The sequence below is a fragment of the Struthio camelus genome, chromosome Z, assembly GCF_040807025.1.
Source record: "Struthio camelus isolate bStrCam1 chromosome Z, bStrCam1.hap1, whole genome shotgun sequence".
Classification (NCBI taxonomy): Eukaryota; Metazoa; Chordata; class Aves; order Struthioniformes; family Struthionidae; genus Struthio; species Struthio camelus.
Window position 1 is genome coordinate 61,733,795 of NC_090982.1, and position 16,321 is coordinate 61,750,115.

Sequence of the window (16,321 nt, forward strand, 5' to 3'; positions counted from 1 at the left end):
ACTCAAGAATTCTTTAAAATCCAAAATCTTCACATTCTTTGTAGAAATTCCAATGTTTTTCCATTATATGACACGGTAGAAACTCATCTTTATGCACTATTACTATTTCATTGAATAGAAGAAAATGCATCAGATTTGCTGAGTTGAACTGGACAGAAGAGCCTGTTGAAAAGGAAAGCAAATGATTAGAAAGTTTATATTAAAATAATGGAAAGAAATTCCTGGCACTATTATCTAGATTAATAGCTCTTTAGAAGCATGTAAAGCTTTACAGATCCCTGTGTCCTAGGAATCCTGTAACAGCCATGTAATCTGTTGTACGGGCACAACACTGCACCCAGACTTCGCTGAGACAAGGGCAGTATTACGCTTCCTGGTGCCCAGAGTGAGAAATCAATGCTTCCAGCCGTTCCTAACTATATAATGGCCCCTGTGGAAATAGGTATAAAAATGCAATTCTTCAGCATTGCTTGAATTTCACATTTATCTCCACAAATGGGTAAGTTTAGTATACTTGCTAAAAATAAAGGAATCCCTCTCACCATGCCCTTCCTACTATCCTGACTGGACTATATACAGAGGGAGAAACACACTAGAATACAAGAAACTGCAGGATTGAACAATGGATATTTGCAATATTTAAATATCTGCTGGACTGAAACAACTACTGCAATGCCTGAACTAAGGCATTTGTGTCACTGCAGAATAATCTGACCCTCTTGAGTTTTCGTTTTCACTGTTAAAATCAGTAACAAAATAACAGTATAAAGAAACAGCAGTAGCAAACATTACAAGACATTTTCTCCGTAACAGTAAAGAATGTAAAAGGCATTTGGGTTTTCAGAGGTATTTGATTTTGTTCATCTTTCATCCCTATTTTTTCCCTTAAATTCCTTTGCACAAAATATCAGAGCAGCTAAGCTGCCACAACCAGCACAACACAGAAACTGTCCATGAGGACAAAACTGTCATATTATTTAGCAGTTGCTATCAAGAGAAGGAAGGTTGTTGTAAAAGCAGGTTTAGCGTCTGGGTTTTTTTGTTTTTGTTTTTTTAAAAAAACAAAACCAGTGTTCAGATAACATTCAAATATTTCAAGAGGCAAAATAGGGTAAGTATTTCAAGATGATTAGATCAGCCAGATCTAATCAGATCGTTACAAGGCAGACAAAGCATGTTTGAAGGTACACCAGTTGTTCATTTAGCTTGTACTTATTCCTTGGCTACAATGTGACATTGCAAAAGTTAGTCTTTCCCTTTCACCAAGGTTTTCCAATTGTGTCACCTACACTGATTCTAGAATACAACACATGATGTTCACGCACCTGAAAACACTGATAGGTCCCAATGGCAAAAAAAACCCAAAAACCAAAAAAAAAAACCCCAAAAGTTTATCTTTTAAGCCTAGTATATCTTCTTTTAAGTCTACATCTCATGCTCAGTGGGGATTTGCCTGCCACTTCCCAACTTCAAGGAGCTCACCACCCAAAGCAGCAGGGAGGTGAATTACTACTAATAGTGATACTTGTGTTCAGAATCATAAGCACACAACCTTGCACAGGAGGATATACACACTTCCATACCCATAACATTCACAGTAAAACGTCCGACTTCAGTGACAATAGGGTTTCATCCAGTATCTTAAACCAGTGACTCTTCAGTACGCTCATGCCATTATACAATACATAATGGAACAAAAAGCATGAGGGAGATGAGGGAGTCTGCTATCTAGGGTATATTCAGGTACCCCAGACTACGACAAGCAAAGACTGACAGACTGAATACTTCTGTCCTCTCCAGGAGGTTATATTACAATGCTCCTCACACAAACTCTTTACCTTTTATGAATAGTGGTCAGTCACACCAGAGGAAGTAATCTACATATACAACCAGAAGTAACGCGTCAAATAGTATAAACAGGAATGCTTGGATGGGAAGCCATGGAATAGTTCTAAGAACAACACCTCCAGAAAAAAAGATCTTTGAAATAAGTCTCAGGATTTTTTGATACATAGACATGATTATGGCATAAACTTGGCTGAAAGGCTATCTTTAATACAGAGTATGTAGTAATATACTTGTTGCCAATTCCCATAGTAATTCCCATGACAGGTGTGACTTCAACCACCTTTAACTTGTTGGAAAAACCTCTTTTTCCTCCTGAAATGTCCATATGTTGTTTCTAAGCAGAGGAAAATTTCTTGGCAAAGTCTGAAGTTAATTTAACAACCTATTTTGAGAAACCATAACAGGAGAAAAGCCATTCCTTTTTTACTTTCGGAAGTGTTTTCTTTTTTTTAATAGTGGTTTTTCACATAGGAATTTTTCCAAATATATATATAGATAAATAAATATATGCTTTGAGAACATGGCATATGATTGTTTTAATGATGAACTTAGGTCTAAAATTCTGCAATTAATTGCTGTGAAAATGCAAAGCTCTTAGATATTATCAGATTTCAGTTATGTTTATACATTACAAAGCCTTTGAGAAGTTTTGCAGAGCTCATTAGATCATTTGGTACAGACTGTGGAACTTGCAACCTCTTTAAACCAAACCTCTTTAGATTTGTTTCTAGAAATCCGAGGTTTGTGAGTACGGTGAAATAAACAGCTTCTGCTGAAAGCATACAGGCATGAGTGCTCTGCAGCCCAATCCTTAGCCTCCTATGTGCCTGAAAAATTACAGTCTTTGAGCCCTTTATCTAAGAATCTCACCAAATAAATCTAGTTCACGTTTTCTAGAACTTTTCAAAGACCAAGTCCTCCGCCTTGACTCCAAGAGTAATTCTTTACTTATGAATGATGGAAAGTATCTAATGAGAGGAAAAGTATCTATATGTAGGAGGAGAGGGCTACCTTCACTTGCTCATGGACACTACGTCTGCTGAAATAAAATAGCTGTATACATTTCAGCATGTAATTCCCTCCATTTTGGTTCAGCTGATTTTAGGAAGGAGAGGAGGAGTACTGCCACCAAAAAAGCCATTATTAGTGACTCTGGTCTCTGACTATGCACAAAACCGGACCTCGTCCTTTCAGCCTTCACTGCAATATTCTAACTCATCTACAAGAATTCTAAAATCACATTTGAAAGTGTAACACTGTTATGACTAAATCAATCTACTGAAATAACCTTTTTAGCAGTTGGTGGCTCTCTTTGCTGACTGCTTTGGGCAAATTCATGTTTTACCTATTGGATTAAGATTTTGTAAACTAAATGTCAGCATTTTCCCTTCTAATGAATCCAACTTTAATCAGCTGATAGCTGATTAATATCCTTCCCATTTTCATTTTTCTTTCTCGCTTTTTTTCCTTCCATCTCTTCCTTTGCTTACTGTTATTTTTAACCCTTTGCTTTGAGGTTTCCTTTCTCCTTTTTGACATCTGTTAACTCTCATTCCCTTACAAAAGGCAGGCAGCTTACAGGCTGTTAGCAGTGGAGAACTGTTCCAATACTACTGTCCAAAACAAAGCTGACTGCCTCAGGCACATAGACAGGCAGCATGCACATAAGAAGGCTCTCTTCCTTTTACCAGCTTTGCTGTCCTGTTAGCTGCTCTCACTTTTCTGCCACCTTCATGAACCACAACATGAAGTATCACTGCAATTGGTATTAATATCAGAACGAGCTTTTTGTATACATCAGAGGAAAACATGTATTCCCTTGGCACTTTTTCCACCCTGCTTGCCAATAGCTTTTCTGTCTTTGTTAGCACCTGTATTAGGCTAATAGTTCTGAAACCATTCTAAATGTGTTTCAACTTTTGTTCCCATTTTGTTGTAACTTTATGACACGTTGTTTCTGCAGTAGCTGAGAACCTGAAAATGGTATTTAAGGAGAATTCTAGCTAGTGGCACAAAAATACAAATTTCAGATCAGAATCTCCAGCTGACTAAAGGTTAATCACCAATGATCGCTGCTTCTGTGCAGAGCCACTATTCTCTGATCACTAAAATACCCTCTGAAAGTTCACTTTTTAAACATACTTATAGCATCTTTATCCTCCTTACTTTTTCTACATTAGAAATTGTTGGAGTCATCCAGAGGTAGTTAAGAAATTTAGAGCTTTTTTACTGCTGTAAATTATTTGTAATAGGGATTGAAATGCGCTTGCATTTTAACTGCCAAAATGTTTGAGTCATTAACATGTATTAATAAATCTAGTTTCAATACTTCAGTAATACAGGTAAAGATTATCACTATATTTCAGAAAACGTCTAACTGATTTGTGATACCTGGACAAAGTCCCAGGAGATGTTATTCTTCTGAGTAAAACGGATCTGGCTATGTGCAGCTATCCTAGAGGTAGGCTATACTTGGATAAGCAAAGATCTAAGAACTACACACTTAAAGATGACAGTCTTTGATCTAGAATTCCACAATAAGTTTTTAGGAAAAAATAGAGTCTTCTGAAAGCTTAAAATTTTCTTGTACCTTTTCCACACTCCTCTCAAGAACTTAACTTAACAATAGACAAGAACAGTTATAATCCAGGAACCACAGTAGGCATTAGCCCTACAGACCAAGTAAGGTCTTGGACATGACAGACAATGTCTCTCAAAAACAGCATTTTTAGATCCAGGGACTCTTAAAAGGCTGCCACTGATCAGAGGCAGATTCATTCTTCCCATACTTGTGGTGATTTTGAAAATAACTTTTCTTTCAGCTGTTTAAGAGCTGGTATCTTGAAAAAAAAAAGATACGTCAGTGGACAGATCATCGTTATAAGACTGGATATTTCACTGACCAAACCTTACAACATTTCTTTTCCTGAAAATGACTCTGCTTTTATCCAGGGCTCTCCACAGTTCCTGATCCACTTCAAGTGATATAGATCTTTATTTCAATAGATTTTTCTACCCGTGAATTCTGGAGTCCAAGGTCTCCGCCTTGGACAGATCAGTAAGGAGTGATCTTTATTCTAAGAGTTAGATGTGCCATGCCAGTCAGACACCTAAAGTTAAGATGTTCACCTCCTAAACAGTATAGGCTAGCACAGACTGTTGGCTAATTGCTTTGTGACCCTTTTGTGTCCTCCCCCATGCAGATTCTGAAAATACCTTTTCCCCAAAAAAATAATTTATCAGGTGGTCCTAAATTATGAATGCTGTATTTTTTTTAAATTATTATCTTTTGGAAAATCTGAAGGCTATTTATAACTTCTTATTAAATAATTAAATAATTTCAGTTTAGAAATTACTTAATGGATTAAACTGACTGCAGATGCTTCACGGAACAGCTAAAACTGTGGCAGGAGGGCTTAAATCACCTTCTGATACTCACCCAGCCTACAGTTCTTTCCTTCACATATCAGATGCTACTCACCATGTAACCATCTGTAGGTTCAGTTCATCATTTGCCTATATCTAGAATTTGCATAGCAATAACTTGGAATTTAATTCATACTTACTATTACTCTATTCTCTTGAGACTAGATAAAATGCTAAATTTGAGAAAGTAATGTTTCTTTGTCTACTCAATAAAGAACAACAGTTCTTTCCTACAATAAAGATTACAGAAGCAGTGTCCAACAACAACAAATGTATTCACTAATATCCTTTGTTAAAAGCTAGTAAGATTGTTTTAAAAAAAGAATTACTTGGACACTATTTTTTGGCATCACTAGCAGGTTGCAGTTTCCCACCATATGTTTCTTTTTCTTTTTTTTTTTTAATATATCATTTTGAATTATTGTATACTTGATTATGCGATGATTCACTTGCATACTCATTTCCATCGAAAATGCACAGTTCCCTAAAATTATTTTGAACCATTTTATAAACTGTGAATTTAGTGTGTCAAGTTAGTGCATCAGACAGTTCCAGGGCCAACCTCGGGTAATTAAAAGAAGAGTACTTAATTTAAAATTCTTGCAGTTTATAGAACAATGAAGTGCAAATTGGAAGAACCAGATAGAGGACAAAGCACAAATCAAGTTACAGCTCAGCTCAGAACAACTATTTGATAGAACAAACAACAGCTCATGTTTTTCATGCACTGGCAACATCTACAGGAGCTGTGACTCATTCAGTGGGTTTTATGTGCAGCCTCAGAACAACTTTTAGAGCTTTCCCTCAGGTTATTACTGTGTGGTGATTTAAAAACTGAATTCTGTTTAGAAGCTTTGTCAAAAGTCACTCCTGAAAGAAAAAAACAGAAGTGTGATACAGTCTGAACGTTCACTAAGGTGGGCAGGATCATCAGGTAGTCTCTACATGCATTCATGGGGCACTACTAGAGTGCCGTGTCAAAAGTCTATCTTTTTCTTTGGAAATGTTTCAAGCGATGCAGTAGCTGAAGCCACTGCCTCTTGACGCTTGCTGTTTATCACATTCCCTTTCGTTTACTGCTTTCAAAAGTAAGACAGGAAAAGATGGATGTGTAATAGGAAGATTATTTACAACAATTCTATTTGTTTCAGTCTTCTCTGTTTTCACAGGACCACCAAAGCAGATGAAAATGTTATAGGGTAGTTGATGAATTAAGAAGATGGGTTGATTATGGAAGGATTTCTTTTACAACTTGTTTCACAAAGTAAAAATGCCAGAGAGCCAGTGTTTAAAGCTGCTAATTAGGACTCAATTTGTTTACTTTTAGCCCGGTTTTCTAAGGAAACAAGGTTTCTGTACAGAGCAAAAAATGGCAACAATCATAAGTTGCAACAACAGAGATTCCAACTGGATATATGGAAAAAAAATTCACCATGAGCATAGTTAAGCGCTGGAACAGGTTGTGCAGAGGTGCTCTGGAATGTTCATCCTTGGAGACATTCAGAATTTGGCTGGACAAGCCCTGAGCAACGTGATCTAACTTGGAAGTTAGTCCTACTCTGAGCAAGAGATTGGATTAGAGACATCCAGAGGTCCCATCTAACTAACCTACGTTAATCTACAATTCTGTGTGATCACACTGACTGTCACCTAGTCACTTGTGAAGCCATATGCCAGTCTCAGACGAAACTGACTTACAGATAAGAAAATACAGATACTGAATTACTAGAATTGAACTATTAGAATTTGCTTACATGACACATAGCTCTTGGGAGTTTTTTTTTCTTCCCTTTCCAGGTTCCTAAAGAGCGGATTTTTTTGGGTTCTTAATAGCCACTTAGCTAAACTCCAAGTCAGTCATGGTCAAATGTTCATCATCAGCTGATGGTCAAATAACAGTAGGTAGAGGATTTTGGAAAGGATGAGTGTGTTGTTGGAGTGAGCCTGTACTTCAGTCATGGTATGCAAAGCTTTTGGAAAATTCAGGGCTTTGTAAATTCTGCGGGCAGAACTATTTGCTTCTTTGTATAGTACGTAACTACCTAAAGCAAATGTCTGGAAGTCATAATTACTAGAAAATGCTTTTAAGTGTTTTGCCTATATGTCTTAAAGAAGAGAACACAATACGCATTCAAACACCATCAGATTCATTTTGAAGCCAGAACTCCACTAACAACAGTACTTTTAAATACCTATGAGATGGAAAAATATTGTGGGTAAAAGATGAGATGAGATCTCATCTAAAGTATGAAATATAAAGTAAATATAGTGTATCTCCCTGTCTTTTGCAGTCACATAAACGGGGACATTGTGTACTTAATAGATTATTTTGGTGTAGGTTACACATTTATCAGATGCTGGGGTTTTTTTTTACACTTCTCCTCTCCCATGTTATTATTAGTATTACTGATGGTGATGATGTACTACTGTTTCAATAATATCCAGTCCAAAAGATTTAGATATGCTTAGTCAGGCTCCTTTAAGTCATGACATCTGGATAAAGAAGCAATTTTAAATTTAAGTTTCTGAGTTTGTGTCCGTATTTCTAAATTACTAAACTACATTCATTATCTTTCTCAGTTTTCCTCCAAATGCATGAAGGCAAAAATACCGGAGTTTTCCAGTGAAAGGAGATTCTGAATTCTCATATCACACTTACTAAAAAAAGTGTACTTATTATGCTATTATTTTAAGCCACTTCACTGAAATTTGAATGTGAAATTTCTGGCACCAACATCTGCTCTGCAACTGACATCTGCTATTCAGCTGACACCTGCTTCTTAATCCTTGTTTATTTTTGGCCATTTTTTGGTAAACATTAAGTCTCTATTACATGTATTAGAAAACAGAGAGGGATAAATTCCATGCCACATAATCATAGTTTCTTCTGCATTCTTACATATAGACAGCCTAGAAATACTGTTTATCTTCTTAATATTTAGTTCTCTCTCACACTTGAATAGAGTAATTACAGCTTTCTACGAGCATGATCCTAGGAGAGACTAAAGGCCCAGATTCAGAGACATAAACGTCTAAAGTGAAATTTTGTTAGGATTTAGATGACTAACTCCAAAATTGCAACCCTTAAAGCTTTCTGCCAAAAATCTGCATTGCTCTTGGACTTTACTTCATGGGCTCTTCAGGTTTTTTGCGTTAATGTTCCTTAGGTGCCTAAAATTCTACTGCTGTACAAACCTGGAAGTACCTGAGTCTTAACAGAGCTGAAAAGTTGGTACCTTTCTTCTGCTGTCAGCACCTACAGAATAGGAACTCCTCCATCTGTCTTTCCTAGGGACCTGGATTTGGTTGGGGTTCTTATGATATGCTTCCTAAACTGGGCTCTGTACAAAATTCATCGGTAGCTGCTTCTTTTTCTTAAAAGATGGTTAGAAAGAAACAGGACTACATCCTGTATCATTTTCTTCCAACTTCCCCATCCTCTTCATATAACAGTGACCGGAACACTAAGCTAAGATATGGGAAGCTGGAGGGTTGGGGAGGATTCTTCTCCTCAAAAAATGCTAAAATTATCAGGACCCAGCCTTCTCTTTTAAAATGCTCTGGGTTGCTAGAAAAAAAATACAATTCATTAATCCAGACAGACAAGGTCGATTCCTTAAAAAGTCAGGATAAACCTTTACTTTATAAAATGCACGCAGGGTTTAAGCATACTAGAAAATTAAATAGTGCCTGGGAATGTCCCTGGGCAAATGACACAGAATAGCTCACATTCATGCTAACAAACTCTCCTATGCTTCCAAGCAGGTTCGCCGCAGGCAAACTGCTCTTTGGGAACGTCACTTGGAACATGCTAACTCTCAAAACAGGCCCGGAAATTGTCTGGGAGGTGCCTAAATGCCCACAACTGTCCTCACAACATAATGGTGCAGGTTAACCATCTTCTGGAACTTTTAAGGCACTGCTCAATTTCCCAGTGTATATGTGGTCATATAGCATCTGAAATGGAACTGAAACCGAGAACACCTACTTTCCAGTGTGATCGCCATCTCTGGCTTTCCCTCTCTCAACTTCCCACCTAAAGTTGATGATTAAGCACCACTGCCATCTTAAACTATTATTGAGAAAAAAAAAAGTTACTGAAGCAAGGCAACGTAAACTCACCATCTGGATGCTCTTAGCCTGACGCAAATACATGGCGTTTTAAACACCAAATTAGATATTTTAAATGAAGATATTTGAATTTACTTTTAGTAGGTTAAGAACAGACCAAGGCTGGTACCCCAGCTCACATGAGGTGCACTAACTCATCACGTTAACATAACCAGTCACAACCACCCAAAAGCTTTTCCGAGTATAAGTGCCATTGGCTATCAAAGGGATCATGTTTCCCTGGGAACACATTATTTAACAAAATTAAGCCAAAATTCTTAAGTCTGCTTGGCAGTTCTGCAAAAGTTGCTCAGTGTCATATGTCAAATTAATATGCTCTGTTCCTTACAATTTGTTTATTTTTAGAGAATAAAATATTCCTCTAGTTATTCCTGTTAGTTGGACATACTGGGATCTCCACCAACACAGATTATTTATTTTGATGTTAATGTGTACGTGTGACTGAAAATTATGTTTGTGTATCTGAATTCCCATCACAGGAAACAAGTATTATAAGGTTATTAAAAGCTTTACTTTCTCTATATATTGAATCTTTTTTAACATAAAATTACTTAGCCACCAAATCACCAATAATTATTCTCTTCACTCAACCACTTTATGGAAGAAAAGAAAGGTATACTTTACATTAAAGATCCAGTGTAATTTCTGTCATTACTTTTTTTCAAGCACAGGACCTGTGGTAAGCATGCAGCTCAGAAGAAATCAATACGCAATAAAATTGTGGAATTTAAGCTCTTTAGAAATCACTCGCTGCTACTTCCAGTCAGGGCGAATATTAGATTTTAACTGGTACATACCCACAGGCTCTCCTTGTTGTGATGGTAATTCCAGGTCATCAGAAATAGACACTTCTTCAACAAGAAATTTTGACAACTGTGTCCCAAGATACGTAACCTGTACAAACAAATCTAAATGGATAACTCATCATTTTAGTTATTTGTGGGTTTTGTAGTAAGCGGAAAAATTTCACTTATCTTTCAAAATCGGGTTTATGCACTTAACAGCCTAATCTATGTCTGTCAAGATAAAGTGAAAATTCTGGTAATTTGAATTCTGAATGAAAAAATATAACATATCTGGGAAGTCCTCTACACTCTGCCAATACTTTTGCAACATTTGTCCCTGGCACCTTGACGTTTTGATAAGTTTGCTACTTTGTATTCTCTTAACAACTTTTCATTTTTTCTGCCAGTCTCTTAATCATTTTTAAAACTATTCCTTAAAAGCACCAACAACTCACAGAGTGGCCATTCCACATTCTCTCAACACTTTTGGGTAGTTTATCATTATACAGCTACATATTTTGGGGGGGGGGGGGGGCGGCGATATAGATCTTTGTATGCTGCTCATTCATTAACAGTAATTTTTTTTTCTTAATTTGGGCTTGTACGTTCTTTAAGAACTATAAAGGAGATTCAAAAGGGTCAAAATATTTCCTGAATGTTTTTATTTTATAAATTATACATTTGTTAATTTATTCTTCCAATTTGTTATTACTATTTTTAGGAGTAAAAATTAGGCCTACCTTATTCCACACATACTTCCAGGTCACTGAAATATCACTTCCTAGTAGTTCTTTAACCCACTGAACTGGATTCTGAAGTATTCTGCTGTTATTGGTTTTGATCTTGCCATCCTCCAAGAGCGTGGCTTTGTGACTAAATTCCTAACAAAGAAAAATTACGAAATAACATTTCAACTTATAAATTAACAAATCTGAATTAATATCCTTAAAGCATGAAAAAACAAAACACCTGAAGGACCATATTACTGAAAAGCTGCACCTAATTCTATATTTTGCTGAAGAATTTTTAAAGAATCCAATGCCACTAAGCTATGATATATAAAATATGATGATTTATTCCACAATGAGATGTTTTGGTCACAAGATACCACTGCCAGAGGACAAATCCCCCTATGTGTGAGATAAAATTCCTCTTAATAGCAAGTGCTTATGAAAACACTACTTGCATCTGAATTCCTCTTAGACATAAGGGAGCTATGAATATGAGTAACTTGCAACGATGAACTCAGGAACTCACAGGGGGCAAGTCTGTCCACCAAGAAACTGTTATTCACAACCAATCTGCCTTACACATGTGTGGAACAAATGAATGCTAGAGTGATATCCTGACAGTGATTCAAAGAAGAAACATGTATTTTGCACAGAAACTGCATTTCACTGATGTCAAGAGACATTAAAATCAGAGCTCCCAAATCAGTATTTGCATCAACTATTAAGTGTAATCACTGAAGATTTTTAAGATCTGACAGCCTGAAATTATGCACAATTAATTAGAAAAGAATTTATTGTTATTCTCTTTTTTGTTAAGCAAAGCCCAGTTCTGCAAACTTATATGCACCTCAGCAAGCATGGCTTATAGCTGCTCACTGTTCAGTGAATTATGGTTTTGTTATACTGGGCTCAGTTAGGCTAACATGGCTAAGTAATGTTAAAATGAGTTGCTGATAAACTGTGTGATAACTTAAAAAGGTTGCTTAGTATATACAAGGTTAAACAATTAGAATAAGAGAATGATCCATTAGAAATAATTGAATGGCTTCTTAACACATCCAATGGCTTAGCTCTGTTTCTATAAGAATCTAAACCAAGATCTTTAACTCAAACATTGTGATGAACACTAAATCCAGTTCACAGTTTCACATTTTGAGTCTATAATGTTCAAAAACTGCATCTCGTCTGCTGAAAGCTAACTTTAGGTAAGGACTATGCACTAACTGTATCTTCTTATCAAGTAGATATCCATAACCATATAGGAGGAAGCTTTACTGATCTCCTCTTTGAAATGCAAGGAAGGTAGCAAAGTGCTACCTTCCAATACAAAAAGTGAGTGCCATTTTCAGTCTAATACAGAGATTAACTTTTCTATGCCCAGTATATCAACATTTATATAGTGAGTTATAAGTCCCTAAGACCCACATCCATCAAGCTGGTATCACAGATAACAGTCTTGAGAGATGATACTAAGCATATTGAATTCTTCATCCCTCAATTTAGTCATCCTGGCATTTGGAAGAATATTACATGCCCTTTAAGGAAAAGAAGAATGCATATATATCTATGATATGACCCAGTGTAGAGCAGCTGGCAACCTACCCACAACATCTTATGTTACAGAACATAAGAACACATAAAATTGCTAATCTCAGCAGAAAAGCATTCTTGAGCAGATTATAGGTGCAGAAAAGGGAGCCTTTTCTACATTAACTACACCTGGTGAGTTAGCTGAAGAGAACCTTCCATGTTTTAATCAATATGTTGCCCTGGAAATTAACTAGCTCACAGCTGGGAATTCAGTCAATAACAACCCTCAATAATTCCATCACTTGCTAAGCACTAAGTCAGTTCCTGGCAGCTGCCATGTAAATCTGCTCTGTATTTGGAGATGCAGGGACATGTTTCTATATTAAGTTTTTTTTTTTTTTTAGTAGGTTTAGTGCATTCCAGTATATAAACTATAGAATCAGTTGGCATGTAAACAAGTAATTTTGCATTTATTCATGCCTATCGTGGCACAATGAAATCCTTGATGTTCCGTTTCTTGATCTGAGGGACTTGATAATGCCTTCCAAGAATCACATTTAGTTATAAAAACCTTAACGTCCCTCCTCCTTCCAATTTTAAAATCAGTTAGTACATGATGTAGACCAACCACTCTACTCTGTTTTTAGTAATAACAAATGTTAACAATCTGATAATGCGAAGTTAAACACAAATTTTACATATGCAGTATTCTGGATGTTAAAATCATAGTCTGACAGATGATGTCATCCATTGTAGCATTTTCCCTTAAAACTCATAAAATATTATCTGCAAATAATAAATAAAATTCAATATTAGGTGCTGAAGATACAGGCTGAACTATGAGAACTGCTGTTTCCCCATTTTAGTAGTCTATTTTTTCATTATTTATAAAAAGTAACATTATTATATCTTGCCAATTACCTGAAGTTTGAATTCTAAAACATTTTCTCCTGGCTTAATCCTTCCCAATTCAAGTAGATCTATCAATTGAAGTTTTTTCCTATTATTTCGTCTGTACTTCAATTGTTTTTGTTCATATTGCTGATTACTACAGCTCTGGGAGGAAGATTTCTGGTTGAGGTTTATTGGATAATCTCTATTTGAGACAAGACTTGTAATCACTGAGTTGGCATTAAATGATTCAACGCTACTCTGAAAGATCATTTGCTGCAGAGTATTAGGCAAGTTCTCTGTGGATGCTGACGCAGTCACTTGCTGCTGCTGCTGCTGCTGGAGGAAAGCTTCTTTCTTATTTACATAACTGTGCAGGTCCTCAACAGTAAGAACCCGCTCACAGTCACTGGTTGGCTGACAGACATTGTTACTGATGACAGCGCTTTGGGCTTCTGAAATATTTAATGTCTTGGTCACTGAAGTGGGGTATAGAGAGCTGTCTCCTTGTTTTGCAATTGCTACACAATCAATGCATTTTTGCTGTGGGCATTTTGTTTCAGTAGTGAAAACATTAGGTTCTGAAGGCAATGTCACTACTTCTACAGCATTTGTCAACTTTGACATATTATGGAAAGGATATTCTCTCACCCTGGTTTCAGATGCCAAAGCATGATCAGAAACCCCTTTGCTTCTAATTGCTTCTTTATTTGCTCCTGTCTCAGCCAAGCAGCTGTTTGGATGTTGGCTGCATTCCTGAGCTGAAAATCTATTTTCTAAAGAGAGATGTGCTTCTACTCCGTTTCCATTAGGCATGCTGGCACCAGGCCCTCTACTAAATGTAACTACATCAGGACACGTGATTTTATCAGCAGTTAAATCTTGTCCTTTACCATTTCCATAGCAAATAGCTGCGTTTGAGATCTGTTTCTTTGAATGTGTTGAATATACTTGCTTTTCTTTTCTGTAATTTTGTATTTTCTGGACTAATTCCTTCTGGTTCTGGGCAACAATCAACAAACTCTTTTGCCTAGAAGCAAGCTTAACTAATTGTTCCCTCAGTGCTCCTTTTTTAAAAGATTCCACTGAAGCCCTATAGGAAATAGAAAAGTAAAAATAAAGACACCACAACTATTCTGAACACACACACAAAACAGCTTAATAGATGTAATCCACAAAGAACAGGAATGTGTTTCAAGGTACTTTGCCAGCCTCCAAAATTTGAACAACCTTTTCATCATGTATAAAGTTCATCATTGAAATCTCAGGCTTTATGCATGACAAACTGCAGAATCCTGTCTAGAAGTAGGCTGCAAAGCAAAGCATCAAACTACAGTAATAGCCTCTTAATTCAAAGAATTGAAGCTGGGTCTATATTATCACTAGCTGGTCTCTTATCACCACAGAACACATTAGTTCATTGAATTCAGTGCCTTTGCAGTACTAATTTGGACTCTTTTACAAGAAGCTCAGGATGAGCTACTAATGGATGATACTATCAGAAGTTTTGTACTGTATTCACACCATGAAACATTTTGTTCCTTTGCGATTAGGAGTCAGAGTGGTTTAGGACATTGTATGTTAGTTAGGGAATCTCTCTCCCCTCATCAGACTCTGCTCCCTAGTTTAGCTGAACTCCCTGTGAGATTCATTCCCCAAGGGTCTTCCTCATGTTGGAAGGGAATTCTGTATTTTTCTCCACTTCTTTTGGCACAAGATCCACGAGTCTAGCATAATGCCCTTTTCTCCTAATCCCATTTCCTGGGACAATTGATTGCACCACTGGTCTGGCACCTTGCCAGAGACAGAGGAGTACCACAAGGTATAGGAAAAAAGGATAGCAGGGCGGCTTGCTCTTGACTCCACCCATAGCAGAGATGCTATGCAGGTAACACTATCCCAGTCTGGGAAAAGAGAGACTGTTGAGGGGATCAGAAGTACAGTAAGACCAGCTGGTGCAGAACAAGGCTAAGTGGGACTAAATCACAGTGTGGCAGTATTGGTGTCCAATGCAGTACTGTAATACTATTTGCTCTCACATGTATTCATAAACCATGATACTATGAGCATATCAGCATCAGGTTCATCTCTTATATGAGTAAGCCCTGGCCAGTATGGAACCCCACCAAAGGCAGTGAGACTCTTGCCTACTTTCTCTAGCAGTGTTTCTTTGGGGAAGTTTTGTTACTTTATTGCTATACAGGTACAGAAGAAGTTGCAAAGCTTCCTGAGGTTAGCACAGCTGAAGAGAAAGTAAGAGGCAAAGACAGTGATGACTGGAATGACATAGGCAAAGTAACTTACAGCCACTAACAAATATAATGCTTTTTTTGGGCTCATTTTTCTTAAAGGGGAGACACATTTTAATATCATCAAAGGAACAAATAAAAATAGAGAACTTTCACTAGTAGGATCTTTCACTAGGCCAACTATCTGAACAACAGAAGAATGGAAAACATGTTCATGACTCCTCATCTTCTGCACATTCATGTATCACGTGACAAAAGGTTATCTGCTAATTAGTTAAAAATAAAATGTTTGCCATATAAATAATAAAAAGGAACTATAATGTAATTTGGCATGTAGCTCATTACATTTGATGGACAGCTGTTGCATTAGCTGAAGGGCATCTGCATTACTTCAGAAACATTTATCACTCTGCTCTGGAACAGTTTTACTCAATATTAGAAGGCAGATACATTTTTATAAATGCTAAATTAATTATGCTGTCCTTGTTTCTTTACTTAGTCACTAGCTTGTTCACAAGGATGATTTGGAATCCTAACTCCTCTGCATATAAAACCTCTTTTTTTCTTGTTATCTGTGTAATCTATGTATCTTATGTCTTACAGCTGGGAAAATGCTCTGTGATAGAAGCGTTTCAGTCTTTTTTGCTCAGATAGGCTATATGGTTTGCTATAGAATGACTTGAAAGTTGCAAAATGTAGCTGTTACTTGACTAAACTAATACTGCTCACA

General features: G+C 36.7%; 1 protein-coding gene across 1 annotated transcript in view; it reads right to left on the bottom strand.

Annotated features, from left to right (window-relative positions):
- LOC138064523 (ankyrin repeat domain-containing protein 31-like) overlaps positions 1 to 16,321 on the bottom strand; it is a 62,640-nt gene continuing 46,319 nt past the window's right edge. The window contains exons 22-25 of the mRNA XM_068927463.1: positions 13,373 to 14,435; positions 10,931 to 11,071; positions 10,203 to 10,299; positions 1 to 162 (exon numbers count right to left, since the gene is read on the bottom strand). Of these exons, the coding sequence (XP_068783564.1) occupies positions 14 to 162; positions 10,203 to 10,299; positions 10,931 to 11,071; positions 13,373 to 14,435 (1,450 nt within the window). The 3' untranslated portion in view covers positions 1 to 13. The remainder of the gene's footprint in view (positions 163 to 10,202; positions 10,300 to 10,930; positions 11,072 to 13,372; positions 14,436 to 16,321) is intronic.